At 38.6% G+C, this 26,387-nt stretch overlaps 4 protein-coding genes across 4 annotated transcripts; all 4 read right to left on the reverse strand.

Moving 5' to 3' along the window:
* Positions 1–514: 514 nt before the first annotated feature.
* Positions 515–7,050, reverse strand: LOC131787114 (uncharacterized). Its single transcript, XM_066161320.1, has 6 exons — positions 6,603–7,050; positions 4,445–5,393; positions 3,463–4,021; positions 2,745–2,941; positions 1,766–2,116; positions 515–1,414 (listed from the first exon to the last, which is right to left on the reverse strand). Exons 2-6 carry the CDS (start codon positions 5,386–5,388, stop codon positions 1,018–1,020), a joined length of 2,448 nt encoding a protein of 815 aa, XP_066017417.1. The 5' UTR covers positions 5,389–5,393; positions 6,603–7,050; the 3' UTR covers positions 515–1,017.
* A 1,414-nt stretch (positions 7,051–8,464) lies between these two features.
* Positions 8,465–14,991, reverse strand: LOC131787419 (uncharacterized). The gene is made up of 7 exons (XM_066161686.1): positions 14,895–14,991; positions 12,361–12,750; positions 11,540–11,671; positions 10,884–11,072; positions 10,211–10,235; positions 9,466–9,628; positions 8,465–8,897 (listed from the first exon to the last, which is right to left on the reverse strand). Exons 1-7 carry the CDS (start codon positions 14,959–14,961, stop codon positions 8,784–8,786), a joined length of 1,080 nt encoding a protein of 359 aa, XP_066017783.1. The 5' UTR covers positions 14,962–14,991; the 3' UTR covers positions 8,465–8,783.
* Positions 14,992–20,957: 5,966 nt separating this feature from the next.
* LOC136278256 (uncharacterized) lies at positions 20,958–23,723 on the reverse strand (the record flags this gene model as incomplete). Its single annotated transcript, XM_066161764.1, has 3 exons — positions 20,958–21,537; positions 22,106–22,268; positions 23,686–23,723. Coding segments are annotated over 3 exons (315 nt in total), but the record flags the coding sequence as incomplete, so codon positions are not given.
* Positions 23,724–24,269: 546 nt separating this feature from the next.
* On the reverse strand, positions 24,270–26,270 carry LOC136276800 (uncharacterized). Its single transcript, XM_066161765.1, has 3 exons — positions 25,885–26,270; positions 25,002–25,133; positions 24,270–24,538 (listed from the first exon to the last, which is right to left on the reverse strand). Exons 1-3 carry the CDS (start codon positions 26,171–26,173, stop codon positions 24,270–24,272), a joined length of 690 nt encoding a protein of 229 aa, XP_066017862.1. The 5' UTR covers positions 26,174–26,270.
* Between the last annotated feature and the right edge of the window lie 117 nt (positions 26,271–26,387).

The following is a 26,387-nucleotide window of genomic DNA, read 5'->3' on the forward strand; positions in this document are numbered from 1 at the left end:
ACAACAGCATCTGAATTCCTGGACACGCTTAAAAAGGCACATTCCTCGGTAAAATTCACGATGAATTTAAATGGATTAAGCGCTGAGTCTTAAGAGTCAAACTCTCAATCCGCTTCATGTATTGACAGGGAATGGCGCCTAATGCACTAAACCTTTTAAGTACCGGGTAATAAATTGGTTGTTCAACAAGAAATCAAAGGTCACTATTACAGGACAGGGCAAGGCTAAGAATGTCCAGATATCATCGAGGGGTCGCAAAATAAGAATGTCAACTTTTGTGCTGCTTTTTTTAGCCTCCCACGCAGGCGGTTTTAGGGGATTGAAAACCTTTAGCCTTTCTAGGTTCCTTTGCAGCCCTTTATCGGCATGTAACGCGAGAACAGTAACGTGACATCCGAAGTGACGGTAGAGCCTCCGTTCTCACAAAACTTTTATCCCCTGACCATCAATAAAAGGATTCCATTACTGAGACTACGCACACTTTATTATTATTAGAAAATTTTACCCGCTGTTACTATTAGAGAAAGGCTAAAACTAAAGCAAAGCGGCCGATGTTCTCTCAAATGTCAAATAATATTGATCACACAGGAAGTACAGGTCACACAGAAGCGATTGTCTCTTTAACTCTTACCGAGACTAGACTTTCTTGTGTCCAATATATACTGAACATGGACAATAAGTTAAAAATAAACCCAAGAGGAATAATGATAGCCTTAAAAACCGGAGGCCTGCAAAATTAATTCTGCATACCATCTGACCTATGTACACAAACCTACCACCCTTTAACTCCCCCAAGTGATCAAATTACAATTTCTCCTTACAATATCACTACAAGATCAAGCAGACAAGTGATGAGAATAAGAAAAGAGTTTAGCAAGGAGATTATTAGTTGATCTAATATCAAATTCTCAGAACTAAAATCAAAAGAATCGTAAGGCAGGCAGTAAGGAGAATTACTGATGACCTCTTGGGAGTGAAAGGGTTGGCTACATACACACACTCTCAGTTGAGAAACAATCACACTTCAGGGACATCGTGGTTATCCTCGAGAAATTCAGCAGCTTCCGCTTCAACGCATGCTCGGAAGCCTTCACGATGATAGGCGGAGAACAGTAAAGGTGTAAAGAATTGATTAGCTGTGCTGTGATTCGGGAACTTGTGGCAGAGGAGCTCAGACAAACCGCTCAGGTGGGACCTTTTGTTACAACATGCACAACAACAGAACGTCAACTCGTCGACGTCTTCTTCGCTCAGATATGGACTATTCCCCCAGTCACGTGCGTCCAGATGGAAACCAAACTCTTCCCAAGTTTTGACCTCGCTCTCTTCACCTTTTCGCGGATCTCTTGGTCGAATGAACAAAATTTCGCCTTCACCAACTTTGTGGTCGTTTTCGTAGTATTCAACTTTAAATCTGGCGAAAAAAAGAAACAATTGATAAAAAAATGATTGTTTTGAATCAAGAAATTATAAACTTGTTTGAATTTCAGATCTTCCAGCTTTCATTGACTTTATGCCATTAAAGAAGTTTTGTTACAGTGGTAATTTTTGTGTCGTGTAGAACGTCTTTCAAAACTATGAAAGAGACAGTGATACAACAAGAAGCAAAAAAGACTAGCTGAAGATAATTGCACATGGTGAACTCGGTCCAAGCTTCACGCGAGACACAAACCTTAGCATGGATCCGAGAACCAAGAATAGATTCGCTATCCTAAATCAGTAGAAAAAATGGGAACTCATTATCTCTTGCGCCAACTCAAGGTACCTGAAATGTCGTGGTTTTCTTTCATCTGGTTTCTGGAGCCTCACGAAATTCTCCAACATGTCTGAAATGACGTCACGACCGCCCTGGCCAATAAATGAACAGTTCGGGTCTCTACGAGCCAGCATCAGTGCTCTCAGTAGGTATTTTCCATACTTCATCTCATTGGAATAGTAACCGCCATCCACCACAATAATTTTCTTGAGTTTTTTCTTTAACAATGGCAAAATAGCAAGATTTTCCACGTGGCCTCCATCGCTGAGAAGCATGACGGGAGGAGGCATGGGTCCGATGTTTTCAATGTTAAGGCCCTCTCTCACGAACTGCACAAAGGACACGTGCACGATGAACCACCTTGGTAAAATAACATAATATATACTTTTTTAAAGGGGGTAAGTTTCTAAAGAAACCGTGATGCTGCATCGGTGGAAGGTATTACAAGATGATTTGGTTTTGTCAACTGAGTTGATAATGTAAATGGACCACCATAAAGAGATTCTAAATCTGACGTTTTCAAACTATAAGCTGAGAATTTTATCCCTCTCTGTGATTCGAGTGGGCTCAAGTCGTATGACGATTTACAAAGTAACCACAATGATCATATATATTATATATAATTATAGAAAGCTTTCATTCAATTAACTTCCGATCAGGATTAATCTGGTCGCCATAACTGAGGCATGGACGTTTTGGGTTTCTTCAACTTATCATTTAGAGCGATTCCAGTGGTGTGTCAAAGGAACGCAAGAGTTGCTTTAGTTTTACTCAAAATTCTGGACCACCTTCTGAATTAATCAGTTAGGAAAACCAATTTTTTCGTGCTTATTTTTCTTGCCCTTAAGGCTGGTTGCATTGAACAATTTACCACGAGTTCTCCCAGGCTCCTTCGAATATTTCCCATTGTTCAGATTGACATTTATGAGTATTTAGGTTTGGGTCTATCCACACCATCGCAAGGTGCTAAGATTTATACAATCCTTACCTGGCTATCTTCTCCCATAGGCTTGGGGTCTCACCTCCTGTAACAGCGAAAGCTCCAATACAAGCCAACATCAGGTGAATTGCAAAGAATGTGAATACTCCTGCTTTAATTGACCACACATCTCCTCTGCTATAGTAAACTGCTGGTACAGCGATCAATGGAAGACCACGGAGAATGTTGATGAGAATTGGGAGGAGCTGTTGTAAAGAGAAAAAGATACATGCAGGCCTGACGCATTAATTAATGACAGAATCAAGGAAGTCACCTTACTGTTACTCTGTTTCAACATGATATATACTTGCCGAGCAAATATTATGCTTAGAGATCGGTCATTATTTATCACGGGGAAGGGGGAAGGGGAGGGGGGGATGGAGGGAGTGGTTGGAAAGACTTTGGAGATGTCACAATAAAATTTACCAGATCTTCCCACAAGGCTTTATGGGAAGACAAGTAATGTTTGTCCTTTATAATCTGTTGGCCACGACTGATCTCTTCCCCCCTGAAAACCCTATGATTCCTTTAAAATCCTGCCTTTCCCGAAGCTGCCTCCTCCTGTTCCGTCAGAGCAACTGATCCCAACTGCATTGGGGTACACTCAGCATGGTATTTCCTTGCCAAACGAATATCATTCTCAGAGAGAAACTCCCTGGGAAGACCAAAACTCTACAGCAGTCCTGTTGGAGTTATTGTAAGATGAAAGTAATCTGATCCCTCTTACCTTCATGAGCCATCCCTCTTTTTTAATTGCCTCGAGGTTACTGATCACTGTGGCTCCCATTTCGAGTCCAAGAATCGTGGAAAGGCGGAGTACCTCAAAGTTATCATCGTATCTGGAAATCGCTGCTGCAGACGTCGCCATGGCCTCTGACAACTCTATATCTCGAGGCCCCAGCTTATGTTTAAATGGATCTCGATCTAAACGTTCTATTGTGGTAGGCGACATTGTCAGGAGGTCATCAACTGAGTCAGAATCTCCCTCTTTCTTCCAGCGTTCTATTGTGGTAGGCGACATTGTCAGGAGATCATCATCTGAATCAGAATCTTCCTTTTTCTTCCAGCTGTGGATGGTCATGTTTGATATATATTTAGGCTCAAGGTGGTGATCGCTGAGATCTGCCAGGTTCAAAGATCTTTTCGCTGGATCATCCTCCAAAGATTGCTGCTTCTGTTTTCTCTTCAAACATGTCCATAAAGGGCAGAAAATGTCATGGAGTATTTCCAGACATCCCTCGGTAGCTAAACTTTCCTTTGAGTAAAATGCCTTCTGAAGTCTCCATCTGCAAATTGGTAGGGTCAAAAGTTATTAAGTTGGTTATCATTTAATGGTAAACATTCTGCAGATATGGTAAATGCTGTGGCCTAAATGGTAGTGCGCTGAACTTCGAATTCTGGAGATCGAGAGGTCTGGGTTCGAGATCTGGCCGTGTCAATGTGGTGTGTTCTTGGGCGAAACACTTAACTATCATAGTCCCTCTCTCCACACAAGAATAGAAAAGGGTACCAGCGAATTTTCAGGGAAGCCTGATAAAATTCTTGGGGATAACGTTGTGATCGACTAAAATCCTTTCCTGGGGGGAGTAGTCATACTCCTAGTCATGCTAAGATAGCCGGGATAAGCTCCGGCTGGGGGGGCCACTTTGCTCCAGTACCCACCTTATCTTTCTTTTCTGCGGATAGACATTAATTTTTTTTAGTCTTACCTGTTGAAGACATGGCTGAGGTTTTTTCGTGATTGTGCCAGGTAGGGAACAAACCACATAATAAAGCCGGAGGCAAAGAGTAGCTTATTAAACAGCCCATCGGAATACACAACACCAACAACCTTGGCTTCGTACACTTTCCAATAGATGATGCAAGGATAGAGATAGATTAGAATGCCGTAGGACGTTTTGTCCCGCAACAGAGGTAGGAGGAACCATAGAACCACACCAATTACTACGATGATCGCTCGACTCCACAGGGGGATTTCAATGAAAAAATCGTGGATTGCAAATGGGAGGAAAGTAAGAGAAAGAAGTAAGAAGGAAATTAGTGAGAAAAGTCTGAAATATCTAGACTTCCTCCTGGATAACGTTTGCGACAGAATAAAGAAGATGACAAATAACACGAGCAGGACTGAAAACAGGGAAATCATAGAGAAAACTACGGTTTTCTGACAGCGTTTCCGGATTTCTTGCGCCGTAGCGTTTGGGTTACTTGGCGAAGAGGTTGATGCAACGTGATCACAATTCACTTTTGCTCGAAGTAACTTTCCGAAGAGGTAATCGATGACAAAGGCAAGTGGAAATGCGTATGATCCGCGTTTTATAATCGGTTCAATGACGGTGACAGTGAGTACGAGGAGGAACATCAAAATCGCATCAAGGATTCCTTGACATGGCTTCTCCCAGTTACAAAAATAACCTGCTCTTTGTCGCATGTTTTCAAAGAACTCTTCATGCCATTGTTCGCTGTCCTCTGTTTTTTCCTCTTTTCTATATTTCCAATCCAGAAAGGATGTGCCTGTATAACCACCCCCTGACACGCAGCTCAGGTAGTCCACTTTTGCGTTATCCTTTAGCAGCCTGCGCAGGACTCCAGAGCATAGTGCCGCTGACCGAATGCCACCACCAGAAAAAGCCAAACCAGTTTTATTAGACGTCATGTTGTCTGAAAGTTTAAAAACTTATTATAAGTTCCAAACACCAACAGAGCCGTACCAGCTTTTAGATCCAAACTTGTAGGATCTACGCGAGATACCAGTTTAAAACCAGTGGTCGAAACATATTACCCCCTTGTCTTTACAGAAAAAAAATGTTCTCCCTCCTTAATAGATTTGCACCTGACTGATTTCCATATGGCTTATTAAGAATATTATTCTTTTAGGGTTGAAACTAGTCACTTACGTCAAGCCCACGTAAAGGGAAATTGTCATTTCACAAAACGAACTACCTATTTGTACAAAACCAACTTCACACGATACCAAACATTTGCTTTGGGTTATATTCACCTTCCATTTCATTTGGCGAACACCAATTATCACAAGAAAGAATATAACACGAGGACATTGCATATGGTCCATGTTGGCCTTTTAACTCCCAGGAGTGTTTAATATGTAACTCCTCCCTATGATTTTCACAATTTATCCAGCAAACAGGAAATGAGAATACTACGACTTATCAGATAGACGTTATCTTGATCTGACACCAAGTTCTTGAGACAGGAAAGAAAATTTTAGCGCGTTGTTCAGTCCTTGAGATATGGGATCTAATCAACCATAAAATTTAGACCACAGATATGGAACGTCTGTTCCGGAACACAATTTCTACATAATTAAATGAACACAAACTTCTAGGTGAGTGCGTCACCATTACCAAAAGGAAATTGTAACCCGTCATCAGCGCACCGTTGTGCACGCATTACCTTAGATGGCGTCAAAATGCAGGATTTTAAAACCTCTCGAAGGGGACCACCAAGAATTCGAAGGAGAGCTAAGATTAAGATTGTATTTAAAACAATTTAGGTTTAGGCGAGATAAGAGACAGCGAGTGTCAAGCTAAGAGAACAGGCTTGGCAAGAACTAACAAGTGTAGGTCAACCAAGTGCGATTACAATTACAATCTACCAACTACAATTTTTTTCTTTAAACAGGGTAATTTGTGAGCAAACTGTGAACTTCAGAAAAATGAAAGTCAAGGCGACCAGGCCAGATCACTGGGATGAATGCTTAAAGTTTCTTTAGGCATCTTGTGGAATTAACAGTTTATGAAGATGGGAATTTTATGTGGAAAGGAAAAGGGAAATAAGTTTGCGTAATTTGAAAGTGCCTTTCCGCAGACCACCAGCGTTGCTTATAAACTAAGCCTGAGTCATACTTACTGTTTCTCTATCGGCAGACGTGTTACTGTACTGATCAGCTTTGGAAACAACTGCAACTGATTCTGTTCACCACCCGGACTGCAAATGTATGGAAAGATCTGTCACTGACTGGACCCCAATGCGATAATGTTTCGCGTTCCAAACTTAATAGGACACAAATTAAAGGAAGTCAATCCACAGGCAGTGAAAAACACTCAAGTAAATACTTCCCGTCACGAACAAGGAGAGATAGCCACATGTTCGTATGTGGAGACTCCTTCCTCTAACTGATATCGTTACGTTTTTTTTTAACTCTACTCTTGTTGAGCTCCTTTTCTCATTAAGAAATGTGGGTGTCTTAACCCTTTACACCGTGTCATCAGTATGCAAATTCTTCCTACAATCCTTCATAGATGTCCCATGACAATTACAAGGAGAATTTGTTTAATAATCAAGAACTTTTGAGTTCACAATCATTTCTTTTATTCTCACAACCTTAAAAGTTGATTCAAGGGGTTATAGTGTTGGAAGAAATTAGATGCTTATCGCTCTTAGAGTATAAAGGATTAAAGCACCCATGCCTGGCTGTTCATTGTTCTTTCTGCCCTTTGGCCTGATGATGTGCTGTCTTCCGTGAAGTGTCTACATCAACTTTACGAGTCTCTCTGTCAGTTTTCAATAATTGCAGTCACCCTGAAGAAACATCTGGCTATCTTAAAAAGCCCTAGGAACGAGGTTGGTGGTTTCATCGACTTCAGGAGTGTTCCCTCCACTGTTTTAACTAGTTTCCTTCAACCATCGAGTTTTGCAAACAGGCCATTTTTCAAAACCTGCGACTAAAAATCAAAACCACGGAAATATTGGACAGTTACCTTCCTTTATTCGGTGGGCCTGTAAAGTATCATGATAGCCAACCCCAACCATAAAAAAAGTTAGCAAGACGTAATCTCCATTACAGCTTAGCATGAAAAGAAATCAGACAGACACCTGGAGCATACCGAAGTTACGGTTCGAATATCATGTCAAAATTAGCATAGATATTCAAGTTGGTCGGTTCCACTCACGTCAGTACTCGCCATCCTTAGCTGTCCAGGTTATTCTCTGGTCTTACTTTGCGTAATTTGGTATCTTGATCACACGAAACGGGTAGTTGGTGGAAACATTGAAGACTTAAAAAATGGAAACATTTTAAACATTCAACCTCTTTCTAGAGAGGGAAGATGCAAAATTGAAGCGGCCGAAGTTCACTCAAGTGTCGAACAATATTGATAAAACAAAGTGAAGGTCAAAAACAAGTGGTTGTTCCTTCCGGTTAAACGGTTTGCGGTTGATACTTTAACTTCCTTCCTAAAAAAAATTTATGCCATCCTTGTCCGTCGCTCTTGATAAATTCTTGTTGTAATCGGTCAAAACGCGTCTTACCCAGAGGTTTATCTTGCAATTCTCTTGATTCATCGCGAAAGTGAAGTGTTTAATCAGTTTGATGATCGAAATAAATCTAAAATCGATCACCACTTTCTAGAAAACAACTAAATAATGAAACTAGACATTCGACCAAGAGCTTGAGCTTCATGAACTTTAGAATCATCAACGTGTCGTTACACATATACTTCCTCCTGACAGTAACAAATCGACTCCAAGAAGTATCAATACCACCACCTTCGCTAAACCGTTCAATACTTTAGATGAGTATATCTGAAACGCCACAAAAGTGAATGAAAGGTATGCTCGGACGACCAGTTAAGATAAAGACGCAATTTCTGGTCATTCAACTCATCTTCCTGTCTCTATCTTATTCGTGTATATATGGTCTGTAGCCTTTTGGATAGCTTGATATATTATAACCGTATTTATTTTAACTGCAATTAGTTTAGAATGCATTTGGAACCAATAAGATAATAGCCTTGATGAAACTACTTGATCATTCAAATTCCATAATTTTCATTTATTTACTTATCAATCAATTTACCGTCCATATACATTGAACATAAGTTCGAGGACCAATCAGCTCAAAGCGCGATTGAACTAGCTCAGTATCAACGCTAGGCAAATTTTAACTGAAATCGGTGAGATGGCATTAGCATCTGGTGCTCTCGTGGACCGGCACACCCTCAAATCAGCTGACAGCAGCTATACCAGCTCTGTAGAATGATTTTATCTCAGCTTCTTAGGATTAGCGCCAATCTTCTTACGAACGATCCTTTAATAAGCATTTACATATTCAGCAGCGGTTATTTGATTCACATATTCAATGTCGCTGTCTTCTGTTGATTTCACAAGGGAAGTGTACATTCGGGAACCATCGTTTTCAGAGGTCTGCAAAATATTTAGTTTTATATGTTAGAAAAATTGTGTTATTATCGACTTGGCAGGCTTGGTAATGCTGGAAAACACGACTAAAATCGCCGGTGCAAATGAAAAAAAAATTGAAGGAAACCATAAACACTGCCAAGTGAAAATTAGACATTCATTCAAATACATTTCTAGTGAAGGTTTTGTAAGACACTACGCTTAGAACTCATTGCCTGTTTCCGAATGAGACCCCTTTATCCGCCATCCTAAAAAGGTCATATTCAAACGGGTGAAGTTTGAAACAGATCTAAAGGAAAATAAGGATTTAGATGGATGAAAAAAATTTGATGAAAAATAATGGTAAATGGATAAAACAATAAAACTTGTATAATAGGAAAAGTTTTATGTTAAAAGACCAAAGTCAAGGTGCTCAGAGTAGCAATATAAGTGCAGGGAAAGCTGCACATGCAGAGAACAAAGAAAAACAGCTAAAAAATTGAAAAAAGGAAGTACAATGTATGGCACATCCTTTAGTCCCTTTTTGAATAAGGCTCATATTGAGAAACTCTAATTTTGTTGTAAGTATAATTACCATCATTGACTCTGGAGACAGGGCGGTGTACACACCCTCCTGTTGGATAAGCGGTTCACCATGGAGCCTCTCAATCCCGGTTCCATTTCTCGAAGCAAACTCTGGCCGGGCATCAACATTCAAAGTATTTAACGCTAAGCTCTCTTGAAACTCTCGTTGACTCCTGTGGAAAGAGAGAAAAAATTAAAAACAAACAAATAAACAAACAAACAAAAGTAAAAAGAAAAGAGGGAAAATGTCCATGCTCATTATTAATGACTTCTAAAAATGGAATTAGACTGACAGCAAAAGTAAGACGAACAAACTTTTAAATCTTTAAACAACGAGCAGCACCCCATATTTATTTGGCGAATATTCATGAATGTGATATCTACTCAACTTATTAGAAAACCATTTCTGTAAGTAAATATGGGAATAGCACAAATCTATGATATTATATAGGCTCTTGTCCACAGGCTCTTGAGCGAATACAGCTACATTGGCTTTTTGACTTTTGTCACTTTTCACAGCACAGAACCATCTGTATCTGCATTTCTGGGTAAGTTTTCTACCGTCCCAAAACGGCCGAAAACTTTTTGTTACACTCAAAAACAAACTGAGTGAATAGTTAAAACGGATGTCACAGAAAAAATGTTTTCCTTCCGAATAATTTTTTATGTATTGTTTAAGAGATACACTCAGCCTTAATTTACATGTGCACCAGACTAAATAAATGACGAATAAAAGTGACACAGAAGCAACTTACGTTTTGACAGCTTTGTTTCTTGAGGCTAGTGGATGAAATCAAATACCACCGTTAGCAGCAAACACAGAAATAAATAACTTTTGTTTTTTTCGAAAGGTTTCAATTTAGGTTGTTGGAAAAACAAAATGATGCCAAACTTTCGATTTGTCGGCAGCATTTTAGTAGAACACATACGTACACTTAAAAAATTTAACAACTTGACAGCGAAGAGGTAGTCGCGAAGCTTACTGGTGATGTGACCAACCATTTCCTTTGAGCATGTCATGTTAGACAGTCATTTTACTCGGATTTATTGCAGCGTAATTTTATGATCCTATAAGTATGATTTTCTCCAGAACCATTCAGTTTTACAAGGTAGCATAACATCGAAGTCCACGACACTTTAGACTTAGAGGGTGTAATTTATTTCTTCTTATCTTTCCTTTTTTTTTTTTTTTTTTTTTTTTGTTATTTACCATTATTAATGTCTTCATTCTTTATTTTTTCACTTTCTTTCATTACTTTTACTAACATTAAGTTTCTTTGCCAATTACATTCATATACATCTCTAGAATTGTTGTTGAATCATGACTGAAGGATATGTTAATCAAGCCTGCCCCTAAATTGCCTTGATAATAGAGATGGCTTAAAGTCAAGTTGAATTTAAAGGAAAATGCAAATAAAATCCGAGTACCTATTTGATGTTGTTTTTTTCGAAGCAGTATCAAAACCACAGCGAGGATGATCATGACTATAAACAACAACGCTGCTAAAATAGTGTTTGCCAGATAAAGGGGAAAGCAGTTGGTGTCTTTCTTGAGGTCATCGTCCTTTGTCATTACTAGAAATGTGGTCGTCGGGGAAGTTTGAACAGTCAACAAAGCTAAAAGAAATAAAAGTCGAGCTGATAGTTAGGTCGACCCTACTTACACAAGATAATACATGGAAAGTGATGGAAAGAGAGAGAGGGCTACTTGAAAGTCTCGCATAGGGAATCCCTTAAGGTCATTACTTTGTAGAGCTTAAAAAATTAAAAGCTTTTCCCTATGAATAAGAAACCGCAGCTGAACTTTCTTTGTTGATTTCGCCGTGGTAGGAGTGAGGTCAGTTTTTCCAAGTCCCTGGATTTAATGCGTTTAGAGTACTTAATTTTTAAGGTTTTTTTGGGGTTTTTTTTTTGGGTTTTCCTCGAAACGTCTACATACATATCCTTAAAAGTGCTTCTGGCTGATATAACTGAATACTTGACCAAGTGACCAATCTTTAAACTAGCAAATGAACACAATATGGATATTGCTCGTCTACATATCTTAAAATCAACAATCGATACATGATCGATTGTTATCTTACCTGATAAAGCATTGCTTTTATGTTCAGATGATGTTTTACCTTGTGTGGTAACAGCTTTTGTCCCAGCTGATGTTCTAGGAGGACTTGTGCTTGTTGGAACAGGATGGAGGAAGCAAATTCCTTGACAGGTAGCTGTTAAAGAAACATAACTACTGTCCCTACAACTATACATTTCTCGAGTGATATCCCGATACTCACTCTAGAGAAGTGTACTGTTTCTCAAACTAACTCAATACTTCGAATGAGTTAAAAAGTTTCTATGTCACGTTCCTATAATTTACGAAGCTTTAAGTAAATATGCGACTGATCACAGTCTGCTTCCTTGATGGTGAAGGACTATCAGTGGTAAGATAATCGCAATAGGCGGCCCTCGGAAAGAGTAGGGTTGGGATAGGAAATATAGAGTGAGGGGAAGGGTGGAGGGGGGGGGGGGGGTCGTGAGTTTAGTTTTTATATAATATATTTTAGTCTTTCTAGTACTGATTAATACCTGTTTCTTTCTCGCAAATCCATTATCTCTCTAGGTCGCCCCTAACGGTACTAAATGATCCTTAAAATCCTTTTGGATATTCCTTAGGAATAATCCCGTAAGAGTCAGTTGGGTGACTAAAATATGATTGAATATGCGGCTAGGATCAAGGTCTACTCCTCCGATGCTGATGGACTATCAGTGGTAATTAAGGTGATCGCAATAGGCGGCCGTCGGAAAGAGTAGGGTGGGGATATGAAAGATAAAGGACAGGGAAGGGAGGGTGAGTTTAGCCTATAACAACAGTTTTTGATTCAAAAAATGTTTTTGTCTTTGTGGTACTGATCAATACCTGTTTCTTCCTCGCAAATCCATCCTCTTCGTAAGTAGCCCCTTAAGGTACTAAATGATCCTTTAAATCCTTTTGGATATTCCTTATGAATCATTCCGTAAGAGTCATCTGGGTCAGGATTCTTGGCCCCCTTATACCATTTGTCAATAGTCACAGATTTACCATTGATCCAAGTCCATCTCTGCGTTGTTAAATTTTTTTTCAAGCCTATAAACCATTCATTTTTTTGGTTGCCTGTTTTATTTTGAATCTCATTTGTAATAAATTGCCATTCCTGCTCTGATTCCATCACTGCAAGTGTTTTATTGTTGGATTTACAGGAGTCCCTTGCATTTGGCCATTTCCATTTTCTTTTATCGAAGGTATAACACGAACATAGCCTCTCTCCATCTAGAATAACACAATTACATAAAAGTTGGACTAATAATTAGGGACAGTGAAGTGTGTCTTTAGGTGTCTGTAAGACAATGCACTGTTTACAGGGTTAACTGTAACGAGCAGAAAATCATATTTGAGTTTTCTTGGAGAAAATCGTTATCATCATCATCATCATTCACCCCTCCGAAGAGGATTTAATTGACACAGAAGGAAGATCCAGGAAATAGCGACCAAATGTCAACCTTCGAGCACTTAAAGTCAGATTATATAAGACTCTCTCAAATCGTTTTAATTCACATAGTTTTCATTTTAAACAAGCAATTAGTGTAATATACTTAAAAATAGAGATTAAAGTAAAAGTCAGTACAATGTATAAATCCATTAATTTTCCAATCCAACACGCCTGGGTTGCGTTACATGTTGCATGCCATGTGACGTCATCGGTCACGTTAGTCACGCTATATATTACAATTGTTTCGCATCTATGTGGAGATCAGCGATGAATACAAAGCAAACAGCTTTGTAGCTACAACTGGATGAAACCTAACGGATGATGATTGGTTATTTAACATTATTACTAAACCAACATTATACAGTATACAGAAATTTGATCATCAATGGTTAAACACGCAATGCCACTTCCTTCTCATTGCAAATTATTTCATCCCCGTCCGTCACTCGGCTTGCAAGTCTTAAAATCTTCCTTCGTCGTAATCAATCAAAACGCATTCTTTCTCAAGATTCTTCAATCAAGAATTCATTTTCTATTAATTCATCTCGAAAGTAAATTGCTGGATCAGTCTGACGTTCGGAATAAATCTAAAATGCTACTATCTATAGTAACCCAGTAATGAAACTCGACATTCGATTGAGTACTTGCACTTAATGAACTTTAGAATTATCAAATATTCCTCTCTCACCTACCTGATCTCGATAGAAACAAATCAACTCCGAGAAGTATTAATACATACATATTCCGCACTAAATCCATCGTTCAAAGCTTTGGATGAGGATATTTATAACGCCACGAAAGAGAAAGTTGCGCTCGAACGACTAATTGAGATTTCGGCGCAATTTCCAGTCAGTCTAGGTGTGACTTGGGAGGAAACAGCGAAAGTTTGACAAGAGATCACGCTCAAGGAAAATTTTAATTAAGAACAGGCAATGAGAAACTTGGGAGGAAACAGCGAAAGTTTGACAAGAGATCACGCTCAAGTAAAATTTTAATTAAGAACAGGCAATGAGAAAAATTTAGAATGAGGAAAAACCACACTAAATGTTAATTTCAGCTTTTCTCCTTAGTTTTAGATTATTGAAAGAGATACAAAGTGTTCTGGTTTAATTCAAGTAAAGCAAAGGGGTATTGGGTTGTACAGCATGCACTGTGTTATGGAAAATTGCGAGAAAGGTCTTCTTTCCGAAAAGTCTCGTAAAAATTCGGAACTAAGATAGATTAAATTTTTATGTCACATTTGATCGATGGCAAATTTGTCACGCAATATTCGACAACGATCTTTGCACGACATTTTCAATCAATAAGCTGTCGCGATCTACATTAGGAAGTTGCGCTCGAACGACTAATTGAGATTTCGACGCAATTTCCGGTCAGTCAAGGTGTGACTTGGGAGGAAATAGCGGAAGTTTGACAAAAATTCACGCTTCAAGGAAAATGTGAATCAAGGAAAATGTGAATTAAGAACAGGCAATGAGAAAAATTTAGAATGACGAAAACAACACCAAATGTTAATGTCAGCTTTTCTCTTTAGCTTTAGATTATTAAAAGAGAAACAAAGTTTTCTGGTTTAATTCAAGTAAAGCAAAGGGATATTGGGTTGTGCATTAAGGCAAATTGCGAGAAAGATCTTCTTCCCGAAAAGTCTCGTAAAAATTCGGAACTAAGATAGATTAAATTTTTATGTCACATTTGATCGATGGCGAATTAGTCACTCCATGTTCGACAACGATCGTTGCACAACATTATCAATCAATAAGGGAAGCTGTCGCAAAACTCGAAAGTAAATTGCTGGATCAGTTTGACGTTCAGAATAAGTCTAAAACGTCACTATCTGTAGTAACCCAGTAATAAAACTCGACATTCGATTGAGTGCTTGCACTTAATGAACTTTAGAATTATCAAATATTCCTCTCTCACTCACCTGTTCTCGACAGAAACAAATCAACCCCGAGAAGTATTAATACATACATATACCGCACTAAATCCATCGTTCAAAGCTTTGGATGAGGATGTTTATAATGCCACCAAAGAGAAAGTTGCGCTCGAACGACTGATTGAGATTTCGACGCAATTTCCGGTCAGTCAAGGTGTGACTTGGAAGGAAACGGATCAATAAAACGTGGACCTATTTCCATAATGGAAGCCTCTACTTCCTTTTCAATCCAAACGACCATGTTGTGTACTGTGAAGTGTGTTAAGGTAAACTGCGAGATAATTTTTCTCTAAAGATATCAAAATATAATTTACCAATCATTTTTTACAAAGGCAAGTCATTTTGGTAGTAAGTTTTGTAATTTGAAGCGTCGGATGCGTAAGATATCAGATTCAATCTTCAAGTATCAATCCCGTACAAACTAGACTCATGAAGTCTTTAAACCATTTGTCAATAGTCACAGATTTACTATTGATCCGAGTCCATCTCTTTGTTGTTGAATTTTTTTCCAAGCCTATAAACTATTCATTACTTGGGTTGCCTGATTTGTTTTGAATCTCACTTTTAATAAATTGCCATTCCTGCTCTGATTCCATCACTGCTAGTGTTTTATTGTTGGATTTACAGGAGTCCCTTGCATTTGGCCATGTTCATTGTCTTCTTTTGAAGGTATAACACAAACATAGCCTCTCTCCATCTAGAAGAACACAATTACTTAAAGTTGGACTATTAATTAGTGAAAGTGAAGTGTGTCTCTATGTGTCTGTGAGAGAATGCACCATTTACTGGGTCAACTGTTATGTGCAGAAAATCAACTTTGATTTTTCTCCGAAACAATCGTTATCATTATTTCCCCCCCCTCTGAAGCAGACCTAATTTACACAGCAGGAGGATCTGGGGAATAGCGACCATGTTTCAACCTTCTTAAAATTCACCCACATCACAAGAAAAATGGGCGCTAAAAGTTAGATTATCTCAAAAGACTCTCTCAAATCGTTATAATTCACATGACTTTCTTTTAAACAAGCAAGCAGTGTAATATACTAAAAAGTCAGCACATTGTATAAATCCGTTAATTTTTCCATGGAACACGCCTGGGTTGCGTTATACTTAACAAATAGAAAAGCCTTGACTGTGCTCTGTTCTGTTATAAAGCACGCACGAAGCGGCTCGAGCACGAAATAAGTGTAGGGAGAAACACGAGACGTAGTCGAGTGTTTCTCCTTACACTTCTCTTCCCACTTATTGAGTACCATCAAAGTTCACATTCTGCAATTGTTTACATACTTTTGCCTGAAGTTTTTTTAGTCTCTAATACAGAATGTAGAGGTGAAATGTTCAGTGAAATCCGGCCGAATTGTGGCTCATAAAAACACGCAAGTTTTTTCACGGAAAGTTACATTAATTAACTAAAAACTGTTTTGAATCTTTCCAATTACTTAATTTTTAACTTGAACGAGCAAGAAGTGTAATATATCAAAAAAAAGTGACTAAAGTCAAGGTCAGTACATTGTAGAAATCCAACAATTTTCTCATGCAACACACCCGTACTGACGCAATTGACACAAAGGAAACAGCTTTAAAGCTACAACCAGATGAAGGATAGTGAAGGATGTAGAGTTCTTTGATATGTTTGTTAAACCAACATTATTCAATATACATAAATCTGATCACTACTACCCACTAGTTCCTTTTGAAAAAATACTATGCTATCCTCGTCTCTGACAGAGGATTTGTTGTTTCTTTTGGGGTCGAAGGACTCCCTTTTTCAGGTTCGGAAGCTCGCCAGTGTGTGTGGTAAAATTTTTTCGGCGCTTGGGAACCGCATCGGGAACATAACTAGGCTCATGACCAGAGATACCTTTGCTGTTGTTAACTCTGTCACAAATTGGAATTCTCTTGCCTCTCTAACGCCTGATTGCATAAATGAATTAAACTTTTGGAAAGACAATCTTGCTACCATCAACGGTGTGCCTTTGTGGCCTGTGAAGCGCAAACCAACGAAAATTGTATACCCAGATGCGTCCAATTCAGCCTGCGGAAGTTGAATTCAGTTCGTGGAAAGAATCCTTCTCCAGAATTGGTCAGATTTAGAGAGCTCTCGGAGCTCCGAATTTCGTGGGCTTCTTGCCGTTTCACTGTCTTTTCAAGCGTTTATAGACTCCCTCGAGGCACAGACTGTTGTCGGCTACACAGATAATCAGAACGTTGTCTGCATCGTGAACATTGGTTTTAAAGTTCCAGCTTTACAGAAAATAGCTCTTCGTATCCATCGATGTTGTCTCATTAGAGCCATCAGTATCGATCAGTATTATTTCGTGTTCCTGCACGTTTTTATGACTACTGTGCTTTGGAAACACGGGCCAGAGGCCCTTGAGATGCACCCTTGAGGGGTAAGCTTGTTGTATTCAGTGACACTTAGAAGTTGTTGATCTTTGTTTTACAGTACGGGCTAGAGGCCCTGGAGATGCACCCTTGGTCGGCCATCAACTGTGCTTTTTACGCTTTCAAGTGGCTGCATCAGGTTGCAGGAGTGGATTCTCTTACCCTACACCCCATCGTTATCTCCGCGAAGGAGGGACCTCTTCGTCTTGTTAGCCAACCAGCCTCTCATAAGAAAGAACCCCTGGGGGTGATCCATCTCAAGCAACTTGAAAAGAACTGACTGTGGCAATCTTTTGCAATTAAGAAGCTTAGGCTTAGTTGTGTTCGTCTTCGCCTATTCCGGCTTCTTCAGAAGTATAGAATTATGTTAGAGACTCGTTATCTAGCAGGCTTGAAGTCTCTAAATCTCTGTCCCTCTGAGCTCAAGCCCTTTATTTTACTATCTAGCATGGGGCCTGGCCGACCGATGCACTTATGCTTCAAAGTGCTGTTTTGTGTTTTTGGTTGTGCATTGGAGGAAAATATGCAATTTGTGTAAATTACATTGACATAAATTATTATTTTGCCGGCACGGAGCGGTGAACTGGGTTTTAGTGTAGCGCGCGTGGGACCGCGGTTGGGTGGTTTGAAATAGTGACCGGCTAGTTATGCGCGTCATTCTACGGTCGGCCTCGCCGCATCATCTTGCTTTGTTTAGTTTGGTTTTCACTAACTCTGTTAGCCTTAATCTCGTTACCATCCGTAATGGTCCCTACCTTTCTTGGCTATTTTATGTAGCATCTTGTTTCCTGCTCATATTCATTGGGCTTTATTTTATTAGTTTTGCTTTATAACCCCAAAGGTGACGCCATGGCATAGGTTGGGGTCAGACGGTCCCTATTTTTCCAATAATTGGTTTTTTCGGGTTTACGTGTCCGGCCGTGGCGTGTTCTTAGAATTACTGTAACAGTGGAGTTTTTCAAGGGAGTTTAGGAAGTGTATCATGGGCCTGACTGACCGACGCGCCCATGCCTCCAAGTGTTGTTTTGTGTGTTCGGTTGTGTAGTGGAGGCAAAATTTCTCATTTACATGAACGACATACCTAACATCATCACATCTACCGCCAAGTTATTTGCTAACGATACCAAAATCTATAAGCATGTTTACATGATATTGCGACATGGATGTCTTTGAACAAACTTGAACTTAATGGTGACAAGACAGAGCTTTTGGTCATAGGATCGCAAAATCGCCCAGCCTCTCAGCTCTTCTCTTTCACAGCAATTGATGGTTCAGTTATAAATCCCTCTCACTCTGCCAGCAACGTAGGTGTTATTTTTGACAATGATTTGAACATGGAACGCTAAGTGGCTACCATTTGTAAATCCGCCTTTTTTCACATTCGTAATATTTCTCGTATTAGGAAGTTCTTGTCAGCTGAACGCACCAAAATGTTATTGCATGCCTTCGTAATGTGTAGATTGGACAACTGTAACTCTGTTATATGGACTTCCGAAATACTTTATTCATAGACTTCAGTTAGTTCAGAACTGTGCGGCACTTCTAATCTTATATGGTTCTAAATATGGCCGTATTACTCCTTTACTAAGGGAGCTACACTGGCTTCCCGTGGAGCAGAGGATTGTTTTCAAAATCCTACTGTTGACTTTTAAATCTTTAAATGATTTAGGTCCTAGCTATATTCGTGATTTGTTGTAAACTTATAAGCCATCTAGGAATTTACGATCATCAACCAGGAACTTATTAGTGACACCTAGATCGAGGTTAAAATTTTATGGTGATCGTGCTTTTTCGGTCTGCGCCCCTAAACTTTAATAATCTTTTAGAGCATATAAAATGTAGTTTAAATAATGCATTTTTTAAAGCAATCTTAAACATTATCTTTTTAAGTGCTATTTTAATTTGTAGTTTCGCTTAATATTTTTTCGAATTTATTTATTAAGTTACTGTTTTGAACATTTGATTGTTAAGCGCCTTAGAGCTCTAGAATAGGACGCTATAGAAATTTTTGTATTATTATTATTATTATTATTATTATTATTATCTTATATCGACGGATAATTTAGTGGAAGATTCTATTTCTTTACAATCAGATCTAACCACCCTCGATCTAGGGGCGGATCGCTAGCGGGTCACATGTAATCTTAGTAAATGTGAGGTCATGAGAATCACTCATAATAAGGACAAAAGTACCACACGGTACCAAGTCTCAGGTACTGAACTAAGAATTGTATCTAATTATAAAGATCTTGGAGTTATCATGGCGAGAGACACGAGCTGAACAAAACATGTTGAAGAAACACTTCACAAGGTACTTGGCTGGCTTAAACGCACCATAGGCAGTAAAAATAAGGACATTTTTTCAATTTTGTAATAGTCCCTCGTTCGAGCGATCTTGGAATACACTAGCCCGGTGTGGTTACAACATCAAGCCAAAGACATCCATGAAATTGAGAAGGTACAAAGAAGAGCTTCGCGAATAGCATTAGTCTAAAGACGACAGGAGATGGCGCATGAGGACAAGTGTAAAACACCTAAATGGGACTCTTTAGAACGAAGGAGGGAATTTCTATCCCTGGAGGAGTACTATAAGATAGGATTCAATTTGAATGGTCTAAACTTTAGTAATTATTTTTAACGGTGTAGGAGCATGCCATGATAGTCCAAACATTAACAAGTTCAGATTGAAGAATCACACGAATATTTATTGAATGGACATTCTATACTTTTTTAATGATATTTCTGTGATTTTTGTGTATTTCTATCGACTAGCTTTTATATACTGTATATTTTTTATTTTCTATTACTATATATATAATTTTTTTCTAGGAGATCCCTATCATAGGGTTAACCTCTGGGTTTCTTTTGTCTTAAGAACAGGGCTTGTTATAAAAAGTACTTGTTATTTGGAAATAAAGTATTGTTTTGAAAACCGCCCGAGAAACCCGGGAAACCGGCTGTTTGGTGCTAAAAGTTATATTAATTATCTAAAACTGTTTGGAATCTTTTCAATACACTTAGTTTTCACTTGAACAAGCAAGAAGTGTAATATGTTAAAAACACTGAATAAAGCGAATGTCAGTACATTGTGTAAATCCATCAATTTTCTCATGCAACACTCATATACTGACGCGATATAAACAAAGGAAAGAGCTTTACAGCTACAACTAGATGAAAGCTAGAGAAAGAGGTGGGGTTCTTTGATACGATTGTTAAACCAACATTATTCAATATACATAAATTTGATCATTACCATCGTCACTAATTCCTTCTCCAAAAAAAAAAAATTTATGCGATCCTTGTCCGTCGCTCTTGATAAATTCTTGTTGTAATCGGTCAAAACGCGTCTTACCCTGAGGTTTATCTCGCAATTCTCTTGATTCATCGCGAAAGTGAAGTGTTTAATCAGTTTGATGATCGAAATAAATCTAAAATCGATCACCACTTTCTAGAAAACAACTAAATAATGAAACTAGACATTCGACCAAGAGCTTGAGCTTCATGAACTTTAGAATCATCAACGTGTCCTTACACATATACTTCCTCCTGACAGTAACAAATCGACTCCAAGAAGTATCAATACCACCACCTTCGCTAAACCGTTCAATACTTTAGATGAGGATATCTGAAACACCACAAAAGTGAATGAAAGGTATGCTCGGACGACCAGTTAAGATAAAGACGCAATTTCCGGTCATTCAACTCATCTTCCTGTCTCTATCTTATTCGTGTATATATGGTCTGTGGCCTTTTGGATAGCTTGATATATTTTAACCGTGTTTATTTTAACTGCAATTAGTTTAGAATGCATTTGGAACCAATAAGATAATAGCCTTGATAAAACTACTTGATCATTCAAATTCCATAATTTTCATTTATTTACTTATCAATCAATTTACCGTCCATATATATTGAACATAAGTTCGAGGACCAATTAGCTCAAAGCGCGATTGAACTAGCTCGGGGTCAACGGTAGGCAAATTTTAACTGAAATCGGTGAGATGGCATTAGCATCTGGTGCTCTCGTGGACCGGAACACTCTCAAATCAGCTGACAGCAGCTATACCAGCTCTGTAGAATGATTTTATCTCAGCTTTTTAGGATTAGCGCCAATCGTCTTGCGAACGATCCTTTAATAAGCATTTACATATTCAGCAGCAGTTATTTGATTCACATATTCAATGTCGCTGTCTTCTGTTGATTTCACAAGGGAAGTGTACGTTCGGGAACCATCGTTTTCAGAGGTCTGCAAAATATTCAGTTTTATATGTTAGAAAAATTGTGTTATTATCGACTTGGCAGGCTTGGTAATGCTGGAAAACACAACTAAAATCGCCGGTGGAAATGAAAAAAAATTGAAGGAAACTATAAACACTGCCGAGTGAAAATTAGACATTCATTCATATACATTTCTAGTGAATGTTTTGTTAGACACTGCGCTTAAAACTCATTGCCTGATTCCAAATGAGACCCCTTTAACCGCCATTCCTGAAATGGTCATAATCAAACAGGTGAAGTTTGAAACAGATGTAATGGAAAATAAGGATTTAAATGGATGAAAAAATTTGATGAAAAATAATGGTAAATGGATAAAACAATAAAACTTATGTAATATGGAAAGTTCTATGTTAAAAGACCAAAGTCAAGGTGCGTCAGAGTAGCAATATTAGTGCAGGGAAAGGGGCACATACAGAGAGCAAAGAAAAACAGCTAAAAAATCGAAAAAAGGAAGTACAATGTATGAGACATCCTTTAGTCCCTTTTTGAATAAGGCTCATATTGAGAAACTCTAATTTTGTTGTAAGTATAATTACCATCATTGACTCCGGAGACAGGGCGGTGTACACACCCTCCTGTTGGATAAGCGGTTCAGCACGGAGCCTCTCAATCCCGGTTCCATTTCTCGAAGCAAACTCTGGCCGGGCATCAACATTCAAAGTATTTAACGCTAAGCTCTCTTGAAAGTCTCGTTGACTCCTGTGGAAAGAGAGAAAAATAAAAAACAAACAAATAAACAAACAAAAGCAAAAAGAAAAGAGTGAAAATGTCCATGTTCATTATTAATGACTTCTAAAAATGGAATTAGACTGACGGCAAAAGTAAAACGAACAAACCTTTAAAACTTTAAACAGCGAACAACAAGCGGCACCCCATATTTATTTGGCGAATATTCATGAATGTGATATCTACTCAACTTATTAGATAACCTAAGAGCATCCTTTGGAAACCTCTTTCTGTGACCTTCAGCTACAGAGGCCCAAGATCTCTAAAAAAAGGGTGATTTTACAATGCTTATTATAAGTGTGTATTATAAGCCGATGTGATGTACTTGGTCTAGTAAGTCAGACATGGGGTTGCCCTCTCAGGGAATTTGACTCGAGTCTAGGTAGACCGTGTCGTAACGGTCGCCGAATTGCTTGGGGAGTTCTTGCTGCGGGCTCGATTGGCTTCACACTGGCCGGTTATTTGAAATTCTCGCTGAATTGTTCCCTCGAAGGTAGAACTTTTATGAAATATTTTTTTGATTGGCTTAAGTGTTGCAGAGTCTTGAAGCAAAAAGGCATGATTTAGTCTGAGAATCGCACGATTTTGGAGAGAGAGTCAGTCCGTTGTCCTTTCTTCCTTTCCTTCTTCTGAGTGTGGGCAATAGTTGAATGAGAGCTCAGCTAAAATCCAACAAAATGGCTTAGAATCGCTTCCAGAGAACAAAAATAACACAAACAACACTGTCCGAAGTTAGAGTTTATATGCCTTATTATTTACGGAGTTCCAGAACGGAACCTAAACTCCCATGTAATGCATTATAATACTGTTCTCTCATAGACAGCTTGGTTTCCCCGTGCACTAGTGACAGTCGATCGCCTTCGTGAAATTTTCAATTTTACTATGGAATGAATTCGATAGGAATGACGAATTCTGCATCGATAGACATGAGAAAACTAGTTTCAGCCTATCAAAAGCGCTAATTAAAAGTTTGAGCTCCTTAGTATATCACCAAAATCGTCTCACCAATACTTATAAGCTCTCTTTTTCGAGCATTTCTGCTTCCAAGTAAGTAAATATGGGAATAGCACAAATCTATGATATTATATAGACTCTTGTCCACAGGCTTTTAAGCGAATACAGCAACATCGGCTTTCTGACTTTTGTCACTTTTCAAAGCATAGAGCCATCTGTATCTGCATTTCTGGGTAAGTTTTCTACCGTCCTAAAACGGCCGAAAACTCTTTGTTACACTCAAAAAAAAAACCGAGTGGATAGTTAAAACGGATGTCATAGAGAAAATGTATTCCTTCTGAATAATTTTTATGTATTGTTTAAGAGATACACTCGGCCTTAATTTACATGTGCACCAGAATAAATGACGAATAAAAGTGACACAGAAGCAACTTACGTTTTGACAGCTTTGTTTCTTGAGGCTGGTGGATGAAATCAAATACCGCCGTTAGCAGCAAACACAGAAATAAATAACTTTTGCTTTCTTCGAAAGGTTTCAATTAAGGTTGTTGGAAAAACGAAATGACGTCAAACTTCCGATTTGTCGGCAGCATTTTAGTAGAACACATACATACACTTGGTACTTCGGGTTAATAAATTAACAACTTGACAGCCAAGAGGTAGTCGCGAAGGTTACTGGTGATGTGACCAACCATTTCCTTTGAGCACGTCATGTAAGACAGTCATTTTACTCGGATTTATTGCAGCGTAATTTTATGATCCTTTAAGTATGATTTTCTCCACAACCATTCGGTTTTACAAGGCAGCATAACATTGAAGTCCACGACACTTTAGACTTAGAGGGTGTAATTTATTTCTTCGCCACAACTCGGTTTATCTTTCCTTTTTTTTTAGTTATTTACCATTATTAATGTTTTCATTCTTTATTTTTTCACTTTCTTTCACTACTTTTAAGTTTCTTTGCCAATTACATTCATATACATCTCTAGAATTGTTGTTGAATCATGACTGAATGATATGTCAATCAAGCTTGCCCCTAAATTGTCTTGATAATAGAGATGTCTTAAATTTAAAGGAAAATGCAAATAAAATCCGAGTACCTATTTGTCGCTGTTTTTTTCGAAGCAGTATCAAAACCACGGCGAGGATGATCATGACTATAAACAACAATGCTGATAAAATAACGATTGCCAGATAAAGGGAAAAGCAGTTGGTGTCTTTCTTGAGGTCATCTACCTTAGTCACTACTGGAAATGTGGTCGTCGGGGAAGTTTGAACCGTCAACAAAGCTTAAAGAAATAAAAATCGAGCTGATAATTAGGTTGACCTTACTGAAACAGGATAACACATGGAAAGTAATGGAAAGAGAGAGGGCTGCTTGAAAGTCTCGCATAGGGAATCCCTTAAGGTCATATCTTTAAGCTTAAAATATTAAAAGCTTTTCCCTATGAATAAGAAACCGCAGCTGCACTTTCCTTGTTGATTTCGCCGTGGTAGGAGTGAGGTCAGTTTTTCCAAGTCCCTGGATTTAATGCTTTTAGAGTACTTAATTTTTAAGGTTTTTTTGGGGTTTTTTTTTTTGGGTTTTTCTCGAAACGTCTACATACATATCCTTAAAAGTGCTTGTGGCTGATATAACTGAATACTTGACCAAGTGACCAATCTTTAAACTAACAAATGAACAAAATATGGATATTACTCGTCTACATATCTTAAAATCAACAATCGATACATGATTGATTGTTATCTTACCTGATAAAGTATTGCTTTTATGTTCAGATGATGTTTTGCCTTGTGTGGTCACAGCTTTTGTCCCAGCTGATGTTTTAGGAGGACTTGTGCTTGTTGGAACAGGATGGACGAAGCAAATCCCTTGACAGGTAGCTGTTAAAGAAACATAACTACTGTCCCTACAACTATACATTTCTCGAGTGACATCCCGATACTCACTCTAGAGAAGTGCACTGTTTCTCAAGCTCACTCAATACCTCGAATGAGTTAAAAAGTTTCTATGTCACGTCCCTATAATTTACGAAGCTTTAAGTAAATATGCGACTGATCACGGTCTGCTTCCTTGATGGTGAGGGACTATCAGTGGTAAGGTAATCGCAATAGGCGACCTTCGGAAAGAGTAGGGTTGGGATAGGAAATATAGAGTAAGGGGAAGGGTGGAGGAGGGGGGGGGGGGGGTCGTGAGTTTAGTTTTTAGAAAATTCAAACTCGTGTTTGACAACAGCGTATGACTAAAAAATATATTTTAGTCTTTCTGGTACTGATTAATACCTGTTTCTTTCTCGCAAATCCATTATCTCTCTAGGTCGCCACTAACGGTACTAAATGATCCTTAAAATCCTTTTGGATATTCCTTAGGAATAATCCCGTAAGAGTCAGTTGGGTGACTAAAATATGATTGAATATGCGGCTAGGATCACGGTCTACTCCTCCGATGCTGATGGACTATCAGTGGTAATTAAGGTGATCGCAATAGGCGGCCGTCGGAAAGAGTAGGGTGGGGATATGAAAGATAAAGGACAGGGAAGGGAGGGTGAGTTTAGCCTATAGAAAATTCAAAGTCTTGTTTAACAACAGTGTCTGATTCGAAAAATGTTTTAGTCTTTGTGGTACTGATCAATACCTGTTTCTTCCTCGCAAATCCATCCTCTTCCTATGTAGCCCTTTAAGGTACTAAATGATCCTTTAAATCCTTTTGGATATTCCTTATGAATCATTCCGTAAGAGTCAGCTGGGTCAGGATTGATGCCTGCGTTAGACCATTTGTCAATAGTCACAGATTTACCATTGATCCAAGTCCATCTCCGCGTTGTTGAATTTTTTTTCAAGCCTATAAACCATTCATTTTTTTGGCTGCCTGTTTTATTTTGAATCTCATTTGTAATAAATTGCCATTCCTGCTCTGATTCCATCACTACGAGTGTTTTATTGTTGGATTTACAGAAGTCCCTTGCAATTGGCCATGACCACTGTCTTTTACTGAAGGTATAACATGAACATAGCCTCTCTCCATCTAGAAGAACACAACTACATAGAAGTTAGACTAATAATTAGTGACAGTGAAATGTGTCTTTAGGTGTCTGTAAGAGAATGCACTGCTTACTGGGTTAACTGTAACGAGCAGAA

Source organism: Pocillopora verrucosa, chromosome 14 (assembly GCF_036669915.1).
Source record: "Pocillopora verrucosa isolate sample1 chromosome 14, ASM3666991v2, whole genome shotgun sequence".
In the NCBI taxonomy this organism is placed as follows: domain Eukaryota; kingdom Metazoa; phylum Cnidaria; class Anthozoa; order Scleractinia; family Pocilloporidae; genus Pocillopora; species Pocillopora verrucosa.

What these genes read in the sequence shown, in the direction of transcription:
- LOC136276800 (XM_066161765.1), bottom strand. Translation starts at nt 26,173, where the DNA reads ATGGAATCAGAGCAGGAATGGCAATTTATTACAAATGAGATTCAAAAT. An exon ending in GATTTGCGAGGAAGAAACAG is followed by an intron (nt 25,134 to 25,884) that starts GTATTGATCAGT and finishes TTTCTTTAACAG; the next exon opens with CTACCTGTCAAGGGATTTGC. An exon ending in TAAAAGCAATACTTTATCAG is followed by an intron (nt 24,539 to 25,001) that starts GTAAGATAACAA and finishes TATTTCTTTAAG; the next exon opens with CTTTGTTGACGGTTCAAACT.
- LOC131787114 (XM_066161320.1), bottom strand. Translation starts at nt 5,388, where the DNA reads ATGACGTCTAATAAAACTGGTTTGGCTTTTTCTGGTGGTGGCATTCGG. An exon ending in CTCAGCCATGTCTTCAACAG is followed by an intron (nt 4,022 to 4,444) that starts GTAAGACTAAAA and finishes ACCAATTTGCAG; the next exon opens with ATGGAGACTTCAGAAGGCAT. An exon ending in CTATGGGAGAAGATAGCCAG is followed by an intron (nt 2,117 to 2,744) that starts GTAAGGATTGTA and finishes TATTTTACCAAG; the next exon opens with GTGGTTCATCGTGCACGTGT.
- LOC131787419 (XM_066161686.1), bottom strand. Translation starts at nt 14,961, where the DNA reads ATGGATTTAGTGCGGTATATGTATGTATTAATACTTCTCGGGGTTGAT. An exon ending in TAAAAGCAATGCTTTATCAG is followed by an intron (nt 11,073 to 11,539) that starts GTAAGATAACAA and finishes TATTTCTTTTAG; the next exon opens with CTTTGTTGACTGTTCAAACT. An exon ending in AAAAAAACAACATCAAATAG is followed by an intron (nt 10,236 to 10,883) that starts GTACTCGGATTT and finishes TTCATCCACTAG; the next exon opens with CCTCAAGAAACAAAGCTGTC.